Here is a 21,394-nt window from a genome sequence, read left to right as displayed (position 1 = left end):
TCATCCATCTATCCTTTAGTATGAGCACAAATAGTTATGGCTGCTGGAATTTTTTAAGTTCTTTGGCATTTTTTTCCTTTGCTTTGTCCTTTACTTCCTTCATTAAATGTTCCTAGGTTTTACCCTTGTCTTATCCACAGGTCATATCAAAATCCAAAATTTTGGCCCCCAAACCTGCCCTCAACTTATATATGAGGTTGACTTATAGTTGAGTATGTACAGTATATAAGAATTAAAGTACAGTACTTACATCGACCATGAATAAGTTGACCCAGATTTTGGGGGTAAATTTTTGACTAATAAAGTAATACATTTCTAGACTAAAATTTCTAGACTTATATATAAGTATATACAGTGATATTGTTTAAATATATGCCATGTCAGTTTGTGCATCTCCTTTTTGTAGAGTAGGAACTTTATGTTTCGTATGGAGAATTAGAAATGAAGCTGATATAACAGCTCTCCACTGTTACTTCTGTCTTATTGTAGTAAAGGACAGCAATTAGGTATTTGTAGATCAGATCAATCCCCTGGCTGATGATGTATGCTGTTCAGTTAGAGATGCAAAACTTGGGAGATATCTCCCTTACTGTCTTAATTTTTCAGATGGAAAGGGTATACTTAGAACATGCACAGTTTCACTCAAAGCTCTTTGTCTGCAATATAAAATGATAATTGTGGTTTACTCCATAGGACTGTCATAACAATTAGTGAAATGTTGTATAAGAATTGTTTAAAGGGCTGTGCCATGTATTTATGTATCAAGTCCTGGAAGTAAATACTTCTCTGAAAAACAAATAGTTTTTCACTAAAAGCAGGATTTTTAGTAATAAGCAAAATTAGGGGTCAGGGTAAGTTCTGTTCCATTGCTTACTTTGTATTGGTGATTTCTTCCTTGTCAAGTTTGGTGGGTCTATGAAGTTTCCGTAAATTGATAAATGCAAAGAATGCTGCATTTATCAAATGTTCCTTTGTGACGTTTAAAAATTGAAGAGAATAATAAAAGTGGAGAGCTAAGGGGGGGAGCTCAAACATAAACAGAGTGAAACATATTTTACTTGAAGCATTTGACAATGGCTCCTAAAGGTGTACTCGCACTCCATTTCAGGAAATAATAGTTTGTTAGGATGACCCCACAGCTCCTAATTCCTCTTCACTATGATGTGTAAAAAATAATGTTTTGGTATCAGTCATTTACCTTATTTCCTACATTTTCTACTTGAAGGAATCCACTGTTACCTTGTTGTTGTTTGTTTTAATCCTTATAGTTATTTGTAGAGATGTTCAGATGATAACACACTTTATTCAACCTTGTCACTGTAGAATTATAAGGCTTAACTCTGTTTTTTGCCTGTACATATATTTCATTTTCTGTTACATGCTGAGATAAAATCCATTTTACTGGGAATGGGAATGACTCTACAAAATGGGTCATTGCCATTCTAATTTTAATTTTTTACATTTATTCATAGATTTTTATTTATTTTTGGCTTTGCTTGATGATTCAAAATTGGACATTATTAGCTGCAAACGATTTTGGCTTTGGATGTTTTTTCTCAACATACTGGCAAATTTGAGTTATTCCTACTGTTTCATGTTTTGAGAGTCTCATTGAGTTTACAAACCAGAATAGCAATTGCTTAGTTTTTACTACATAGTACAGATATTTAATTTAGTTATTCATTCTTCCTTTTAATGAATAGTTTCCGTAAATCTAATGACAGTTTAGCATTTTGTATCTTCTTGCGATGGCAAGCTACCATAAATTTATAGAGTAACTTTGTTTAGAAACTTCAGGAAGGATAAGACATGCCAGAGAGAAATACTTCATGTACAAATATGATACATCCATATCATGTACACCTATAATAAGTACTTAGGGATTTTTTGGGAAAATTTCCTCAAACAACATATTACATTGAACAGAGTTGGTACTTATTGTGGCTATTCATACTTAGTATTCAATTTTTTCAGTATATTATTCAGATTTTCAGGTCATTCTTGTTGAGGTGCTTACGTTCAGTATAGAAGTTGGTAAATGATCTAATTCTGTTTGTATCTACTTCCTTTATACACAGATGCCAGGACAGTCAGCTTCAAGTGGTTCATCAACGGGTACATCATCCCAGCTTATTCAGCAAAGTCAACAGGTGAACCACTGCTATCCATATGCTTTTGCGGAAAGACTACACAGTTTGCTTTACAGTATCTTGGATGGTTACCTTTTAAATACAGTGGTGCCTCGGGTTACGAAATTAATTCGTTCCGCCATTCCTTTCGTAACCCGAAAATTTAGTAACCCGAAAAGGCTTTCCGTTAGCACTGGAAAGCCTATAGCTGCACTTTGCAGCATTTGAATTTTGCGCCGAAATGAATTTCGTAACCCGAAAAATATTTCGTAACCCGAAACAGTTTTTGCCAATCCAACTTTTTCGTATCCCGGAAATTTCGTAACCCGATCATTTCGTATCCCGAGGTACCACTGTACGAGAATTTTAAGTGAGAGAAATGGATTATGAATAGAGTAATGCATACCAAAGTGAATTTGACAATTATATAGTAATTACACGAGAGCCAGCCTGGTGTAGTCATTTTGAGTGTTGGACTGTGACTCTGGAGACCAGGGTTCGAATTCTGGCTTGGCCATGTAAATCCACTGGATGGCCTTGGACAGGTCACTCTCTTTCAGTCTCAGAGGAGGCAGTGGCAAACTCCCTCTGAAGAAACTTGCGAACAAAACCCCATTATAGATTTGCCTTAGGGTCATCATAAGTCAGAAATGGCTTGAAGGCACACAATGACAACAGTAATAGTAATTATACAGCCTGTTGTTACGTATCTTTGCACTCTTTTTGAATGTAGTTTGTTTTCTGGTTAACTACTTTTCTGTGCACTAGATACAGGTAAGCATAACACCTATAGCTTTTTTGCCTCCCTGTGACGTGTTCAGAATATTTAACTGTAGCATTCAACCTCATGTTGTCTGGTATGAGAAGATGGTGTACAGTATTTTATATTTTTATCTTCCTGTTCTCCAGGAGCTTTGTTCTGTCTGCATGCTAGCTTTGCTCTTTGGTTCGCAAGAGCAAATAACGATTTTGAGTTCTTCTCCTTACATACCGTATTTTCCGGCATACAAGATGACTTTTTAAAGCTTAAAAATTGCGTTAAAAGTCGGGGGTTGTCTTATACGCCGGCTTAAGCCTGGCCACAGAGGCCACTAGAGAGCCTTGCGGCCTGGCACATTTGCCGCCAACCTCCTCTTACCTTCCAGGACCTTGGAAGCTGGCGCGCGCACACGCCAGGCCCCCTTAACTCAGCCTATAGTAGGCCAGGGCGCTGCCTGCATGCAAGGCAGGCTTTGCAGGCCTCAGAAGAGGCCTGGGGAACTGGTGCACGTAGCCAGTTTTTAAATGATGAGGGGGTCATCCTATATGGTGAGTATAGGCCAAACCCTATATTTTTATTTTAAAAGTTGGGGGTCGTCTTATATGCCCGGTCGTCTTGTATGCCGGTAAATACGGTACTTGGTTTCAGAGTAGACTTCCTGTTTAAGTCCACAGTCTCCTATGATGTCTGTATCAAAAACAATAGTTTAATTGCTCCCTGGGAACTTGGATTGCACACTATGGTTTTGAAATGATTTAACAAACCAGGATATCTGGTTAGCAGATGAAGAGATGGAAGGACGTTCTTGAGTGCATCACTTACTGATGCTCCAATAATTTATGGAAATGTTGATAGCTGAGCCAGGCCTTAGTAGACTACTAGTTGGTGATTTTGTCCCATGTGCAGGATAAAAGAGCCTGTGGCTCTCCAGTTGCTACAATAGAGCTCACATCATTCCTGACTGCTGGCCATGCTGATTGGGGCTCATGGGAATACAGTCCAATAACAGCTAGTGGGTCATAGGTTGCCCACCTTAGTCCAGTGCTATATCTTCCCCTATTCCAAGGAAATTGGTACTTGCGATATGCCTGACATAATTTATATTCCAGGAAGCTTTACAGTTGGTGATACAGTTAGACAAAAACAAAACAAAAACAACCAAAAACCTGGAGTTAGAATACATGCAGTGAGCCCCTGGGAGCCGTTGAAGTTTGCTTCCAGGACCACCCATAGATACCAAAATTTGTGGATGCTCATGTCCCATCATATACAACAGCATAGTAAAATGGTGTCTCATATAAAATGGCAACGTCAAAGTTACCTTTGTGGAATTTATGTGTTTGTGTGTGTATATATTTAATATGTTCAGGCCTTGGGTGGTTGAATCCATGGATACAGAATCCATGGAGCAGAGGGCTGACTGCACTATGCAACAAGCATTAAGGAATACTCCAGACAGGATGAACTGTGAGGGAACATTTCTGGATACAAAGTCCACAGGAAATAATCTGCTTTATATTTTCTCTTAATAGAGTGCCCAGCAGCCAGCTTCTTCTCAGCAGAGTGGGCAGTACCAGGCTTCTCAGCCATCAGTTTCAAGTGGAGCTGCCCCATTGCAGCCAGTTATACAACAAGCTCAAGTACTGCCTGTGCCTCAGGTACCAGCTGGGACACAGGTAAACTACAACTTTATAACTTCTATAGGACTTCAGCAGTTTGGACATTGCAAAGCTTTGACAGTTTAAAACCTCCTCCATTTAGATGGCATAAATAAGAGTATAGATCTAGTTTAAAATGTGTAATCTGGAAGAATGTGAAAACATTAATGTAAGGAAAATCAATACATGCATGTTTCCAAGGGGAGGGGTAAGAGTTCAAATGTGTTTGGTGTGTACTCTTTTCAGAATGTATGCATTATGATGTAGAGGATACGTGGTCAGAGTGCAGTCACCCAGGGGCCCTAACGCGACTCCCAAAAAGGAGTTGGGGAAACCATTGCTAGTGACCTGGGAGACCAATTTTAATATGTTTTGGTGTTCCCTTTGGCTTATTTTAGACCAAGGGAGGAAGGCTTTCCCTAAACAGGAAGCCATTTCCACTTCCTAGTTAAAATGAAGGTCTGCCCTTGGCCTAAGTTGGACAAAGAGAGATACTTCCGACAGTGAGATTGCCCTCTGAGTGCCCCTGAAGGGCACAGGTGTACAGTATTGTCCCCTGCAAAAACAGGCTTGAAAAGATGTTTAAAAATTAAGGGCTGGGGAATGTTGGGGAGGTATAGCCCTTTCAGGTTGGGGATGGAGCATATGCAGCCTACAAAGCCAGGAGTTGTAGCCACCCCTTGGTGTAGAATCAGTGGCTCAGTGCTCCTCAAGATGATCTTGCTCTTTTTTCAGAGCTTCCGTCCTCATTTACTTCTTTACTTCTTACTGACTCCAAATTGGCTCTATGTGTGTGGTGCTTTGAGTTTGTGAATTTAGGAATATTGTATTAAAATGGGAATGTTGCTACTAAATCTTCTTCCTGTTGCATTTCTTGCTCTGCTTTGTAGCACTCATCAAAACCTATCCTCTCTGATGGTTGAGTGGCTTTTTATAATCTTACATCAGGCTCTTGTCCCCAGATTAAAAAATGACTGTATGAGAAAGAAACAATTATTCAAAGTTTCCTTTCTTACCTAAAGTGACACCGTATTTTGACCTGGCTGTTCTGTCACAACATTCTCTTTTAATAGCAATGACAATTCTTTAAAAAAAATTTTTTTTAAAAATAATGTTTGAAAAATTCTAATCTTTCCAGCCACTCTACCAAATGTATTCTTTACCCACTTTCTTTATGTGCAATATAAAACATTTTTCTTTCTTTCTTGGACTCATGCAGGATAGGCAGCCTAGTGGTTTGGACTATACTTGAGTTGTAGTCCCTTAGCCTAGTGCCTGGAGGACACTAGGTTGCCTACTGCTGGACTAATGCATTAAAAGTATGCTTTCTGCAACCTTGCTTCTTAAAAAGTCTATCTCTATTTTTCTTTACCTTCCCAGCTTCCTGTTTCCCAACCGGTGCCAATCATCCAAGGTGAACCACAGTTACCTATGGCAGCACCTCCCCTTCCTCAGACTTCAGTTGCCCCAGTCATGCCCATTGGCTCTCATTTTCTTCCTGTGGGACAGCCCTTACAGGCTTCCCTTCTGCCACAGTTCTCAGTCTCTCAGATGCCCATAGCAGCACCTCATGTGTCAATGGCTCAGCCTTGCTTCCCATCTCTACCCGTCTCTATGGCAGCTGGCATTAATCAGCCATTACTTACCCTAGCCACATCTGCTGCTCCAACTGCAATTCCTGTAGGCTCAGCTGTTGTCCCTAGCCACCATCAAACCCTCCATCAGCCTGTGACTCAGCTGTCCAGCCAGGTACTCCCACAGCTTCTGCAGCCAGCTGTTCAGTCCATGGGATTGCCAGCCTCTCTGGGACAAACTGCTGAAGTACAACTTCCAGCTACAGATGCTGTGTATCAGGTATTATAGTAGTCAAGGAACAGACCCTCTGTGCACTCTAAGCTGTTCGTAATGTATTTAGACCCTGATAAGAGTCCCAAACAAAGGTACTTTCAGACTCTGGAAGGAGAGCAGATCAGTCAGATGGGTTTTCAGAAATATGATTAGAGTTTTGACTAGCTTTTGAAATGGTTGGTTGTCCTTTTATTCAAAGACTAACATCTAGCATGTTGGATGCTGTCATTGTATAAATGATTGAGCAATAAAAACATCTGCAAGATTTCCAAATACTAGCTCATTCTTGAATGTAAGGAGTAAAGCATCTAGCAATTCAACTGATAAAGGGAAGGTATGAGATTTTCAGCTTCCAATAACAAGGTTTTGGACAGTGGCCTGTAATTTTCAATTTCTGCCTATCAAAAGGTAAAGTTTTAGCTAGAGCACAATCCAAACTGTGTATGAGAAATAGAAGGTCCTTCATTATGTATGGCAATATTCTGCAGTTCACATGGCAAACATGACTTTCTTCTCAGTGAATTGGAGCATCTTTAAATAGAGGGCTGGATGGCCTTCTGTCAGGGATGTTTTGATTTAGATTTCCTGCATGGCAGGGGGTTGGACTGAGTGGCCCTTGTGGTCTCTTCCAACTCTATGATTCTATAATGTAAAACATGTTTGCTTGTCATGTTTTTGTATTTCATACAAGAAAGAGAAGTTGGAAGGGGTGTTCATGATTTGAATGTAAAATAATCTTGCAGATTTCTCAGTATGGAAGCTGAAGGGTCCCCTAATAGTTAACAGGAAGATGAGAATCTGTTTGCTACAGTAGTTGCTTTAATCCACTTTCTCATTACCTTTGTGGTACACTTGTTACATGATGTGCTGCAAGTTACAGTTGGCCTCAAGGTACTCTGAGCTAAAAATAATGAAATAAGTTGAAACAGGTCACACTGGGATAGGGTGGGCAATTCTTTATGGCTTAGCTTCCAGTTTTCCCTTTCCAATCATGCTGTTTCCCCAAGATTACCTAAAATGTGCTAATTTGGCTTCCTCATTTGTCACAGGGCTTCCCACCTCGGCTACCAACGCAATATACTGGGGACTCAAATATTGCTTCCTCTTCTGTGGCCTCTGCTTGCCTTCCTTCTGCAGTGCTATCCCCTCCCTTAACTACTGATGCAATGGCTCACCCAGGCTATCATGCTGCAGTGGTGCAGCCTTATGTGGAGCAGAATGTTTTAGCTTCTTTGGGCAGTCTAGGAGGACAGGTTCAAGTGCCACAGTCTTCTTCCTGTTTAGCACAGCAGGTCTCATCTGCATCCTCACAGCAGAAAGCATTAGAGGTAAATGGATTATTGCATGTTGGTGTGTGTGTGTGTGTGTGTTTCAAAAACTGAAATTTAGGGCATGAATTTTGAATCGCTCCCATTTTTGAATTATTCTTATGATCATATGCTAATCCTCAAAATGAATTTCTCTTACAGCAGAATGTGATGCCAATGTGGAGACCTTGTTGCCCCTGGCTGTGCTGTTGGGAAGTGAGTGGGCCTCCCAGATGCAAAATACTTGCTAGCACTTCTCTTATGGCTAGTGATGCCAGTTCTTTTATTGGAGACATGCTACTCTCAATAGTCACTGGAAAAATCTCTCCTCATACCTGTTCCCTGCAGCCCTGCTGTTTGTGGGAGAGAGTTGAATGGTCTTTGCACTCTGCATTGGCTTCTCTGTTGCACATTCTGCTAGTAAGACATCTGGTTGCATGGCAAGCTGTAATGCCACATTCATCTAGAAGATAACATGGTTGACTTTTAAAATTTGCACGAGAACCGTTTTCGGGATTCAAAAATTTGAACTGATTAGATCTAGAGAGAAAATGCTTTTCGGCTTAAGTGGATGGACTATTCAGTTACTTTCAAAAAGAACTTAATGAAATACTTGAAGGGAAAGCTTTGTCTTTGCAGACTACTTCTGGAGTGACTCAGACAGCACCTCTAGAACCTCAACCACCTGTACAGCAGCAGCCTTCACAATCAACCCCCTTGGTTTCCTCAATAGACAGGTAAATAGTGGCTAATTGTAACTGAATGTAAATGTTTGTATTAGCAGACTAATTTGTCCTCCTTCACATGAAATTATTCTTTAGTTATCTTTATATGTAAAATGATTTGTTGTTGTTCACTGCCCTTGAGTCGATCTCAACTCATGACAACCCTATGGGCAAGCATCTCCAAGACCCTCTGTCCTTCACTGCTCTGCTTAATTCCTGCAACTCCGTACCTGTGACCTCCTTAATAGAGTCCCACCATCTAGCATGTGGCCTTCCTCTTTTCTTACTTCCCTCCACCTATCCCAGCATTTTTTGTCTTTTATGTAAAGTGATAGGAAATACTTTTCTTGCGTAAGCTGATACAGAGCATATATAAGACTGTTACGACTGTATTTTTCATTAAGGTTCTGACCTAATTATATATTACCTGTTGTTGTTGTTATTATTATTATTTATATAGTGCTGTAGATTTGCAAAGCGCTGTACATAAAACAATAAGTATATAAGAGAAAGCCTGCCTATGGCATACAGTCTAAGAGATAATAGGATAATGCATATAAAATACATAGTGCATATAACAGTAGGCTATGCCTTTTCTGTTTGTTGTTCAAGAGATGGCCTGTCTCAAAGCATACAATATTTTAAAACTGCATTTGTGTTAAAAAAATTCATATGCTGTTCACTCAAAATACTTCATTCGTTTAGTGATATTAGGAGTGCAATCTGAGTTATCGCTAATGTAGAAAATATTGTTAAGTTTAGCCATTGGTGTTTTTTTAGTGCACACTCAGATGTTGCTTCAGGCTTAAGTGACTGTAACGAGAGTGTTCCAGCATCTAGTGGGAGACATGAAGGGAGGACTACTAAACGGCATTATCGGAGATCAGTGCGGAGCCGCTCTCGCCATGAAAAAACTGCTCGTCCAAAACTGAGGATTCTTAATGTGAGTCCCCTAGTTTGATGTAGCTGTAATTAAAATAGCCCCTAATAGTTAGTTGTCTCATTCGGATGTAATGCTAAGTATTTTAGTGTTTCAAGAATGATCTGCAGTGAGCCCCAGGTTTGCTACTCTCTTTCACAAGTATGATTATAGAGACATGTTTGTAGAGTTTTGACTTCTACTCAAGATAAAACTTTTTAGAGCAGAGTTCATGATCATCTTGGTATTGAGGCTGTGTCCATTGTTGATTAATAGGTCAAGGAGTGCACAAATTTAGGCATGCCCATATAAAGGTAAAGGTAAAAATTCTTGACAAGATTGTTTTGTCATGTCCGACTGTAGAGGGCAATGCTCGTCTCCATTACAAAGCCGAGAGAGCCAATCTTTTCAGAGACAATTCCGTGATCATGTGGCCAGCATAACTACACAGAGTGCTGTTACCTTCCCATCTACACCCATTGTATTTGCAGGGATGGAAGAGGTTTAAATCTACCTTCCTCAGAGCCAGTTGTTGTGGGCATGACACCCTGGGTGATGGGGGATCCTATGCTGCTAATATGATGGAGTGCATGTGAGGAAGATGGCAGACCTTCTCTTGCCTCAGGTGGAGGGAGAGCCTAGACTATTGCTATCTGTCCTAAGCTCTAATATTAGCAGTAGGGTGGATTGAATTTACTCTTTTAGAGATTTGTAACAAACTGTCTCCTATTTTTAAGATTAACGTGACTATGCATGAAAGAGGCTTGTTTACATGGGTTATTTACTCTGGAACCCCCCCCCCCCTGCTCACAGCATCCTGTTTACATGACACAAGGCCAAACCCTGATTTGGGCATGGATTGTTTTCACAATATCCACACCTGAATTGGCCTTAACCCAAATTTAAAAGCTTTACCTTTTTCCTTGGGTTTTTGGCTCTTCCCACAGCACTAAAGGGTGGCTGCATTCCCATGCAATCTCGGTAAGCCACACAGCACCACCGCTGTGAGCGCAAGTCTCTATGAGGTCAGAGTGCTTTCTTGTGACTTAATTTAATTAATTTTAATTTGTTTTAATTATATACCACTATTCCAAAGATCATAGCGGTGAACAGCAAGTAAGCTAATTAGCAAGTACAGTGGTACCTCGGGATACGAAATACCCAGGTTACGAAATTTTCGGGATACGAAAAAATCCCATAGGAAAACATTGTTCCGGGTTACGAATGTTTTTTCGGGTTACGAAAAAACTTTTGGTGCTTTTTTCGGCTTTTTCGCACGGAATCGCGGCTTTTCCCCATTAGCGCCTATGGCAATTCGGCTTACGAAGGCTTTTCGGGTTACGAACGGTGCCACGGAACGAATTAATTTCGTAACCCGAGGCACCACTGTAAGCTAATTCAGTGTTGTGCTGGGCAGTGAACTGATATAACATGGGAAGGCAGCTATCCGTCATTGCTGCAGAGAGCACAGGTAACCAGGGGGTGGGGGTGGAATTTGAGGGCATCCTAGAGTATTCTGGCCAGCAAAAGACAAAACCCAGAGATTCTGTAAAAATTCACTTGGAGGGAAGAAGCATGAATTTCTCCCTCTCTTGCTCATAATTCCTTTATGGTTGTGAGGAAGACCATTGAAAGTTCTGTGGTGATGTTTGAAAGACCTGGAAATCTCCTGTGTGTCTCCTTTTTTTTCCATTTTGCTTTTAGCCCCTCTCTTTCCTTCTTATTATACTTTTCATCTTGAAGATCAAAATTCTGTGTTCTAGGTATCAAACAAAGGAGATCGTGTTGTGGAATGTCAGTTAGAGACACACAATAGAAAAATGGTTACTTTTAAGTTTGACTTGGATGGTGACAATCCAGAGGAAATAGCTACTATCATGGTAAGCAGTTTAAATAGAAATTAAATCTATGTGTAAACAGTATTTACTTTAGTACCCTGTCCCATTCAGTTTTTCTTTGCAGGAGCAAGCTCTTGATACATTTCTTTCTGTGCCCCTGAGCTTATTACAGTTTACAACAGAGAAACATCCAAAATAATTTAGAATAGGCTGGTACTTATTTAAACTGTATGTTTAAAAAGTTGCTTGGAAGCTAGGGATCAGTTTAGACCTCAGAATTATCATTTCTTCAAGTAAACTGTCTTCTGCACACTCAAGGATTATAATCTAGAAAAGTCAACTGGCTAGTCAATTAATGAATTGAGGGCACTTAAACTCTTTAAATTTGGTGATAAGTACCATTGTCATGCCTTCAGAGCATCTAAATATATGAGACATATATTTAGTTGAGATTATATTAGCTTTTCTATGTATTAGTTTAGAAGGGGAAATAGAGATCTACAGCTTTAAGAAAGGCAAGAATTGTGGGAAATCCCAGGGTCTTATACTGTCTCCCTCTAGTTAGTTTCAGTGTGTAGTAAGATTTCAGCCAAGTCAGACCTGGAGAGAGTATTTTCCTTTGACAAAAAGATAAGTCCACAAAGGAAAAGAGATACGTCCACAAAGAAGAAAGAGAAGTCCTCAGAAGAAGAAAGATAAAACCCACCAAGGAGAGAGAGCAAGGTATTCGAAAAGGACTGTTGAGAAAAAGACCAGTTTCATATTTTTGTGTTTATAACCAGTAAAGCTTTTGAAAACTTAAGAAATTTGTGGACAAGTCTTTTGTTCAGGCTGTGTTCCCGAGAGCCAGAGGCCTTACTACACCCAAAGTCCATAGTATTGCTCTTGGGACAAAACAACCATATATACTCAACTATAAGCCAACCTCATGTATAAGTCGAGGGCAGGTTTGGGGCCAAGATTATGGAATTTGTAATGATCCAAGGATAAGTCAGGGGAAATATAGGGGCATATAACAAAGCATATAATGGCTGATGCAATGGAAAATAACACCAAAGAACTTAGAAAATTCTGGCAGGCATAACTGTTTGTGCTCATCTTAAAGGCTGGATAGATGAGAGAGTAGAAGGGATCCATGCATCTTTTGGTGCTCTCAGGATGGACTAGGTTCTTTCCTTTTACCCCTCTTTTCAGAGAAAGGGGATGGCTATATGGATTTAAAATACAGTACTTACATTGACCTGTGGATAAGTCGACCCTGGTTTTTTGGGTCAATTTTTTGACTAAAATTTCTAGATTTATACATCAGTATATACAGTATGCCCCTCCCAATAACTACTGCATGCTTGACCCATGGTTGACTCTAGCCAGGAAAGAATACAGATGCCTGCCACCTGCTCATATTGTTTCTCACTTTCATATTACACCTGCTAGATACTTAGTCACCATAGTGACCGCCTAATTAAAAAAATTGTATGTACAGCGCTGTGTAAATTTACAGAGCTTTATAAATAAAAGTTAATAATAATAACATAGTGGGAGGTGGAGCATGGTGCCCTGAGGGTTCAGCTAGATTTGAAGTTCAGTTATTCTTTTTAAGCAACAACCTGGTGTATTATGTATATAACCAACATAATGTTGCAGTAGTTTATTGGTGTTCTCTACTATTAACCAAGCCTGTACTGATTAATACTAATTTTATATGCAGGTGCAAAATGAATTCATCTTAGCAACAGAAAGAGATTCATTTGTTGAACAAGTGCGAGACATTATCGAAAAGGCAGATGAAATGCTCAGTGAGGATGCCAGTGGGGAACCAGAAGGTGATCAAAGTATGGGCAGTATACAGAACCAGGTAAAAGCTGGTTTTATTATCTGTAATCACACAGGCTGAATTCTTATCTAGAATTCTGAAATACTCCAAAATTGTCCACATAGGTAGCTGTGACATCTTTGCTTTCTGATGGTTCAATGTATACATTTTATTTCATGCACAAAGTTATTAAACATATTATATATAAAATTAACTTCAGGCTATGTGTATAAAAGATGTACAAAAAATAAATGAATTTCATGTTTATACTTGGGTCTCATCCCCAAGATACCTCATTATATATACAAATATTCCAAAATCCGAAAAAATTCGAAATCCAAAACACTTCTGATTCCGATTATTTCAGATAAGGGAGACTACACCTATATTTCAGAGTCTCTAGTTCAATGCATTCCTTAATTCTTTTTCAACAACTCCATTCTTCTTTCGGATACTTTTTCTTGTGCCAGATAGTTTTGGCAAAAGATACCCCATCGCCTGAACTTCAAGGAGACAAGTTATTTTTTTAAAAACCTTTTCTCTCCTTTCTGTTGAGAGTATTGTCTTTCTGTCACTTCACACGTCAGTAATTTTGCTGTAAGCTTTCATATATTAAATATCCCCCACTGTGCCTATGACCTCTGTCAAGTGTTCGATTTTTGTCCTTTGAGTCATTCTGAACTTGGGTCTTCCATCTTTTAGTAGCTTGAAGTCCATTGGGGAAATTTCTTATTTCCAATTTAACTTTAAGCAGTTCTCTCCTTTTTGGTCTGTCTTCATTATTTGTGTCTTTTAGCTTTGCAGCTTGTCATACATTTTCCCATGCCCCTGGGATATGTGTGTATGATGTGAACAAACTCACTGTTATTAACCAGCACTGGAAAAAGAAATAAATCCACTATTTGAAAACAGTCTTCAATTGTGGGGGGAAAATCAAACACTGTGAATGTATGCAGTATGAATAAATATTTTTTTGGGAGGAGACAATCTAGCCTTAATAAAGGAGGTCTTGCAAAATCTCTATTTTTTAATTTTAATACTCTGTCTTAATACTCCTTAACACTTTCATTGCCAGTACAGTTATGCCTGCCAGAAATGGTTAAATAACTATTTTCATTGTTTGCAGAAGTTGGATGAAGATTTCAAACAGCCAGATCCTGTATCTTCCATTCCACAAAGAATAGGTAAGAAATGTTGAATTTCTTATAATTTTGCATTATTTGCCTGGATCTCAGATGATAAAGGACCACTACTGTTCAGTTTAGCAGCAGAATGCTTGATTCTTGTAGCATGAGTTACATGTGTCAATACATGTTACTATCTGATGTTCTTTTGTTGCCTGTTTATCGAACCATTTCCTGTATTGCTATGTATTGTATATGTATTATCCTACTTGAGAGTATGTATTTTCCCTGGATGAAGATTAACCTTCCATTTTGAAGCCAAGCCCTCCCTCCAGTCCATCTGCTTTGGTCCAGGCCTCGGTGGTAGAGCGGAACTGCTGGACCTCTTACCCTTTCCTGCCACCACTCCCTTCTCCTTCTGTATCATGTCTTTTTAGATTGTAAGCCTGAGGGCAGGGAACCGTCTAACTAAAAGATTGCATGTACAGCGCTGTGTAAATTTACAGCGCTTCATAAATAAAGGATAATAATAATAATAATAATAATAATAATAATAATAATAATCTGTGTCTTTCTCCAATTTGTTGTAGGCGTCCCTCCTAATTCGCTGACTCAGGTTGTCCATTCTGCTGGAAGAAGATTTATTGTCAGCCCTGTACCAGAAAGCAGGTTGCGAGAACAGAAATTTTTCACTTCTATTCCATCAGAAAATGAGCTTCTTGATGTAGGTGAGTTGATCAGCCTTCCCAGCATAAGCCAATATTACCTCTAACAGAATGCCAGTGAATGACTTTGGGAGACATAGTTTTAACAGGGCTCTTTTTCTGTAAGGGGTATATTATTTGTTGTATGAACAGTCATGTACCTGAAGTATAACCTCTCTTTACATATGCTTTATGTGAATGTTGAGATTGTCTTTGGAGATAACTTCCCCAACTGACCAAGTTGTGGTGAGTAGCTGTGGAAGAGGCTTCACTAAAACCACTGGAGCCACATGAGAACAAATGTGGTGAATTCTTATAGCAGTGTTGCACACTGTTTCTTTAGAAAGAAAATAACCTGTTGCCTACTATCTGATTTCATTCCCAATATAGGAGAAAGGTGGACTATAACATAAAGCAAATAAATTATATGAAACCCTGTTGTCTTAGCAGGTACAGTGGTGCCTCGGGTTACGAAATTAATTCGTTCCGTGGCACCGTTCGTAACCCGAAAAGCCTTCGTAAGCCGAATTGCCATAGGCGCTAATGGGGAAAAGCCGCGATTCCGTGCGAAAAAGCTGAAAAAAGCACCAAAAGTTTTTTCGTAACCCGAAAAAACATTCGTAACCTGGAACAATGTTTTCCTATGGGATTTTTTCGTATCCCGAAAATTTCGTAACCTGGGTATTTCGTATCCCGAGGTACCACTGTATGTGTCTTTAGTATCCTTCAGTAAGTTTTTCAGTAACTTTGCCTTTCTTCTTTTCAGTTGCTGCTTCCTCATCTCATGGTCCTGGAATGAATCTGTCTCACTCTGCATCATCCCTCAGCCTCCAGCAAGCTTTTTCAGAGCTCAAGCATGCCCAAATGACAGAAGGACCTAGTACAGCTCCTCCAATTTTTAATCAGGATTTGCCAGCTTTTCCATCTATAGTAGCTACAAGTGAGAATGGCAGTTTGCCATCAACCTCAGTGACTGCCCCTTCAGTGTCCCTCCCTCCCTCCTCTGGTGCTTCTTTACTAACAACACAGACAGTAGAAAAAGTGACCACAGGGCTTTCACTGAATGAAGAATTGTCAAGCTCCAGTTCTCCTCCACCAGTGTTGCAGTCAGGATCAGATCTAACTAGTGGTGTGGCTTCCAGCATTAGTGCACCTTCTTCTTTGTCAACAAGTGCATCTCAGGTAGCTTCTGCTGCTGGAGAAATTGTTCCTAGTAGTAGCACCCCAGCTTCTCTAACACTGCCTCAAGCTGGAGTGACTGGGCCTAGTGTTACGATATCAGGAAGTATGGCACCACCTATGACATCTCAGCAGGTTGGCAGTGCCAGTGCTGCCCCATCACAATGTCAAACAACTGTCCCTGTTTCTTTGGCACAGAGCATGGTTTCACAGTCTTCTCAGTTGGACACTAGCAGTTCTATCCCCAGCTTAGCAGAAATGGTAGTAGTTAGTGTGCTGCAGCCAAGGTCAGAAAGTGAAAACCCACTAGAAAAGCCACAGATAGGCATCACAGGTGGAATCCCCTTGCCTGTTTCTGTACCTATATCCATTACAATACCATCAAGTATGCCTAGCTCTACCTTGCAGCCTGCTGGGGTAAAGCCACTACCCATCCCACCCATAGTTACCTCATCTAGCTTAGCCCCAGTAGCAGGTATAGTTTCTACTCCGGTTTTGCCTCAGGTACCTTTACCTGGGATCTTGCCACTGACACAACCACTAGCTAATGTGCCTGCAGTCCAGCAAACTTTAATACATAGTCATCCTCAGCCAGCTCCATTGCCCAATCAACCACATACCCATTCTATAGAAATGGATGTTGACACTCAGCCCAAAGCACCAGGCATAGATGATATAAAAACCCTGGAAGAAAAACTGAGATCCCTCTTCAGTGAGCACAGTGGTGCTGGGGCAGTACACCCATCTGTGTCTTTGGAGACATCTCTTGTAGTGGAGACCACAGTAATGCCTGCATTACCCACCACTGCTGTTGCACCCACGAAACCTTTGGCACCCATTGCAAGTACCAGTATACCACCAACGAGTTTGACACTTGGTCCAGCAGGTTTACCTGTCATGACACCAGTTGCTACACCTGGACAAGCTGGCACCCCCAGCAACTGTGTTCCAGCAACATGTATTGCATCAGCAACAGTTAAACCAGGGACGACTCCTTCAAAGCCACCTCTTAGCAGAGTACCGGTAAGGAATTAGATAGTCTTATGAATTTGTTTTAACTCATGTTAGATGAGGAATCCTCTAAAAAGACTTGAGATGGAAAATGGTATATCCATTACTTCCTTGGTTAGCCAGTGTTCATATCTTTGTTGCGTTACAACTCTTCCTCCTTGCTGTTTTAGCAGTAACTTTTAAAAGTGTTGAAGCATGCCACATCACATCTTTTGTAAGCCATTACTGTATAAAAGGAGAAAGAAGTGGTGCATAGGTAGTACACAAACTGTTGTCATTTGCATTCACCTATATTTATATTCTCTGAACCAACAAGAATGATCAAGGGCTAATATGACAGGACTAATATAACAAAAGTTGGATCTGTACAGTCAGCCTTCCATATCCATGGCTTATTTATCAATCGACTGAAACATCCACGACTTGAAAGTATTAAATATATATAAATTCCAAAAAGCAAACCTTGATTTTGCCATTTTATATAAGGAGCACCATTTTACTATTGTATTTAATTGAACTTGAGCATCCATGGATTTTGGTATTGTGTGTGTGTGTGTGTGTGTGTGTGTGTGTGTGTGTGTGTCTTTGTACCAAACCCCAGCAAATACCAAGGGCCAAATGGTAGAGATGTATAATTTAGGTACGGTGCAGCAAAAGTTAGATAGGGAGAAGTTGTTCTCATAATACGGGAGCCTCTGGCCATCTGGTGAAGCTGAAATGAGCAAGATTCACAGTAGACAAAAGGACGTGGTTTGAATAGTGCATAAAGCATGGCATTTGCCAGATGTACTTGATATAATGGTAACTGACAACTTGCTGTAAAAGGGATTTAGACAAATTCATGCAAGGTAAAGCTGTGAGTAGCTTCTAGTTATGATGGCTCTATTATCGGTATAGTAAGTTTATAAATACCAGTTGTTAGGGAACACAAGTGAAAAGAAGATGATACAATTGCTTGTGGGTTTCCCATAGGTGTCTGCTTAGGCCATATGGCAACAGCATATTATATTAGATATGCCTTTTATCTGATCCAGTTTGGGTTTTCTTATGTTTTTATGTGTGTCCTATAGAAATGCTATTCAGATCAACTGCAATAAAGATCCAAAGGTAGTTATGTGATGATCTGTTTAAAAATCATTTTTGAGAAGCTTTTAAAAACTGTAGTTGGAAGCTGTTTAGCACACACATTTGCATACCTTGGAAGGTTGTTCATTTGTTCATTAGCAACACTAGACACACAATATATTTATAGAAGCCCAGGGGCTTGCTTGGATTTCCTAGTGGATTTTAAGAAGGCCAACATCTTGCAACCTTGTGTTAAATCTCTGGTGGTCAACAGAAGGCCATAATACTCTGTTCTTTGGTAGAGATCCTGGTAATTATGCTTGAAGCATAGGGTGCTCATGATATTCCACATGGCATTTACAGTGTTTCATAAAGGAATTGATCTGATCTGGTCTGTAACAAGTTGTTTAATTCAGGAAAGAACATGGAGATAAATGAAATTGATTCCTTATGGGCTTGTAAAACCAATTTGAGATATATGAGTTCAGTAGTTAAGCAAAAAAAATATGGTGATATATGTGGCTAAAATCTGCAGTAGATTTTATGGTATGGAAGGCACATTTTTACCATTTTTCTTGCAACTGGAAAATCACTAATAGAGATTATAGGAAAATAATTATAGTTGATAAAGAAATTGCTTAGGTATTTGGAGTCTTGATAGTATTTTGCATTAACTTCATAGAGCAGGGGTGACATGGGACTCCAGCTTTCAGCTGCCCACAGCCAAGATGGAATTGATCTTTAATGTCCAAGAACATCTGGAAGACCCCATATTCCCTATACTGATATGATCATTAGTTACATTTATATTCCTCTTTTCTGCAGTGAATTCAAAGTATATACGACCCGCTTTCAGAAGTAAAAAGACAGTAATGAGATTTAGTTGTTTTATTTACCAAAATTTATTTTCTTTTTAGTTAGGATCCCAGACTGAATCTGTATTGTACAGTATCATTGAGTGGCATGGTGTTGAAGGGTGGAGATGTTCAGCTAGCCTGTGCTTTCAGTTTTAAAAATCTTTTGTTTTTGTTAAGATGGAAATACTGTAGTTGGAATGTGCTGTCTGATGTGCCTCATTCTACTCCCTGATCTAACAATGTTTGGCTGATCTTTCCCTCTTAAGTTTGCATGTCTCAGCATCTTTTGTCAGACAACCAACACACTGTTAGTTTGTATGAAATCAGTTTAAATAAATGTACACAGACAACTCTGCATTCAGTGTACTTTTTAACCTTCTAAAAATGTTTTTGGTGGGTAGTAAGATCTACCATGGAAATAAGTGGCATAGTTACAAATCGCCCAGCTGCCTGTTTAGTAGACTTCTACACCATAAGATAACATTAAGCAGTATCACATGCTAAACATGTTTTAGTAAAATAAGAAGTTACATTATCTATATCTAGATAGTGTCTGATAGTGGTTGTATGCCTTAAAGTAATTTCTGACTTATGGCAACTCTAAGGTAAACCCATCATGGGTTTTCTTGGCAAGTTTTATTCAGAGGGGGATTACCTTTGCCTTCCTCTGAGCTGAGAGAGTGTGACTTGCCCAAGGTCACCCAGTGGGTTTCCATGGCCGAGTGGTGTTTTGAACCCTGGTCTCACCATGCTGGTTCATCTGCAGTATAAGATATGTAACATAATGTTTAAACAACAATAATTCAGTGGAAATCATTTATGTGGAAATGTTTACAACAGATGCTTTGTTGTAAGGTTGTAATGAGTTTCTAAGATATAGATTAAGTTCAACTTCTTTCTTTCCTATTTATAGCTTCACCTTGAATCACCACAGAACTGCTAGGAAACCACTAAGAATTAAGATGGTGGGGATATAACAAGTTATAGTAGCATTTTGACATGAGATAAATGAAGACCAGAAAACAAACAGATAACTATAACTTGCTAAATCCCCATCATCTTATTCTTTCAGTTAGTCTCAAAGATGCTGCAAGAACCCTTTGCGTACTGATTTTCCAGACTAACATGACTATATATTTGAATTCTAAAAAAAAGAAATGTAAATTCTGTTTACTATTGTGGTTGAGTCAAAGCATGCTGATCAGAAATGTTTCCATTTTGAGTATCACTTTGAAGTTTTGCTCTTTTTTTACTTTTTAGGAAGTAGCTCTTTTTAACATTTAAAACATAACTCGTGTTAATGATATTTCTTAAGTACTGAATCCTTTATAGGCTAAAAAAAAGTCTGCTCTGTACAATGTATGATCTATCTCTTCTGGGACTTAACTTAAATTTCATATCTGTTCATAGGGACTACCAGTAGGTTCTGAACTTCCAGCTGGCACTCCATCCAGTGAGCAGTTGCCACCCTTTCCAGGACCTACACTAACTCAGGTGCTTTATGGCTATCTGCTTCTCCTTTTCCCCCTTTTCAAAGAGCATGTTGTAATTAAACTCTGTTGCATGATATTTCTTCCTTTACTTTCCCTACATTATCTTATTCCTGTATATCTTAGTAACCATGGAATCATTTCTAATTTAGATGTTTATCTTTGGCAAATACAGTGCTCTAGTGTGACAATCCTCCATAAGATAGCTGCCTAACTGTTTTTGTGTATTGGTTTAGGCCTGCTATGCTAAGTATTTGCAAGCTACAGCTAGTCCCCATGTACCTGACTGTTGTTGTGTGTGCCCTTTAAAAATCATAGAATTGTAGAGTTGGAAGAGAGACCACAAGGGCCATCCAGTCCAACCCCCTTCCATACAGGAAATCTCAAATCACAGATGACTAGTTTTGTACCAGCTGAACTGACTACCAGCTTGCTTCCAAGGTCAATTCATAGTGCTGGTTTTGACACAGAAGGGCCTAAATGCCTTGAAGCTGAGACCTCTGAAAGACTACTTGTGCCCATATGAACCTGCATGGAATTTGAGATACTCAATGGAAATCTTGTATCTCCCAGGCTTTTGAGAAGCTAGACTCATGAGCATGCAAGACACGGCTTTGTCAGAAGTGACACACTGGTTGTGGAACTTCCTCCCAAGAGGAGTCAGTCTGGCTCCCTATTGAGCTTCCATTGGACAGCCCTGGCTGCGTTGTTTTGTATGGCCATTGGTCCTCTAATGTTTTGTGTGTGTGTGTGTGTGTGTGTGTGTGTGTGTGTGTGTGTGTGTGTGCGCGTGCGCGTTTATGAATGTTTTTAAGCAAATAGTCTTAATCAGTTTTGAGGAATCTGAGGGGATGAGAGATGATAAGCAAATATTGTTAATAGATTTCCAGTTCATGGGTTCCTTGCAATACTGAGATTGCTAATTATTTGAAAAGACATATGCATCAGTTGAAGGAGTGATGATCAA

General features: G+C 39.5%; 1 protein-coding gene across 12 annotated transcripts in view; it reads left to right on the top strand.

Annotated features, from left to right (window-relative positions):
* The window catches only part of WNK1 (WNK lysine deficient protein kinase 1), a 131,479-nt gene that overhangs the window by 85,398 nt on the left and 24,687 nt on the right, over positions 1 to 21,394 (top strand). For 10 of the 12 annotated variants that reach the window (XM_042468892.1, XM_042468894.1, XM_042468893.1 and 7 more), the window contains 12 exons: positions 2,079 to 2,150; positions 4,422 to 4,565; positions 5,928 to 6,401; positions 7,445 to 7,723; positions 8,342 to 8,439; positions 9,208 to 9,370; positions 11,110 to 11,226; positions 12,893 to 13,039; positions 14,124 to 14,181; positions 14,712 to 14,849; positions 15,592 to 17,027; positions 20,348 to 20,431. In XM_042468892.1, the coding sequence (XP_042324826.1) occupies positions 2,079 to 2,150; positions 4,422 to 4,565; positions 5,928 to 6,401; positions 7,445 to 7,723; positions 8,342 to 8,439; positions 9,208 to 9,370; positions 11,110 to 11,226; positions 12,893 to 13,039; positions 14,124 to 14,181; positions 14,712 to 14,849; positions 15,592 to 17,027; positions 20,348 to 20,431 (3,210 nt within the window). The remainder of the gene's footprint in view (positions 1 to 2,078; positions 2,151 to 4,421; positions 4,566 to 5,927; positions 6,402 to 7,444; positions 7,724 to 8,341; positions 8,440 to 9,207; positions 9,371 to 11,109; positions 11,227 to 12,892; positions 13,040 to 14,123; positions 14,182 to 14,711; positions 14,850 to 15,591; positions 17,028 to 20,347; positions 20,432 to 21,394) is intronic. The other 2 variants (XM_042468886.1, XM_042468891.1) reach the window with 2 other exon arrangements.

This window comes from Sceloporus undulatus, chromosome 5, assembly GCF_019175285.1.
Source record: "Sceloporus undulatus isolate JIND9_A2432 ecotype Alabama chromosome 5, SceUnd_v1.1, whole genome shotgun sequence".
NCBI classification, from domain to species: Eukaryota; Metazoa; Chordata; class Lepidosauria; order Squamata; family Phrynosomatidae; genus Sceloporus; species Sceloporus undulatus.
The sequence above is the reverse complement of the archived record's forward strand: the minus strand, read 5'-3'. Positions and strand labels throughout refer to the sequence as shown.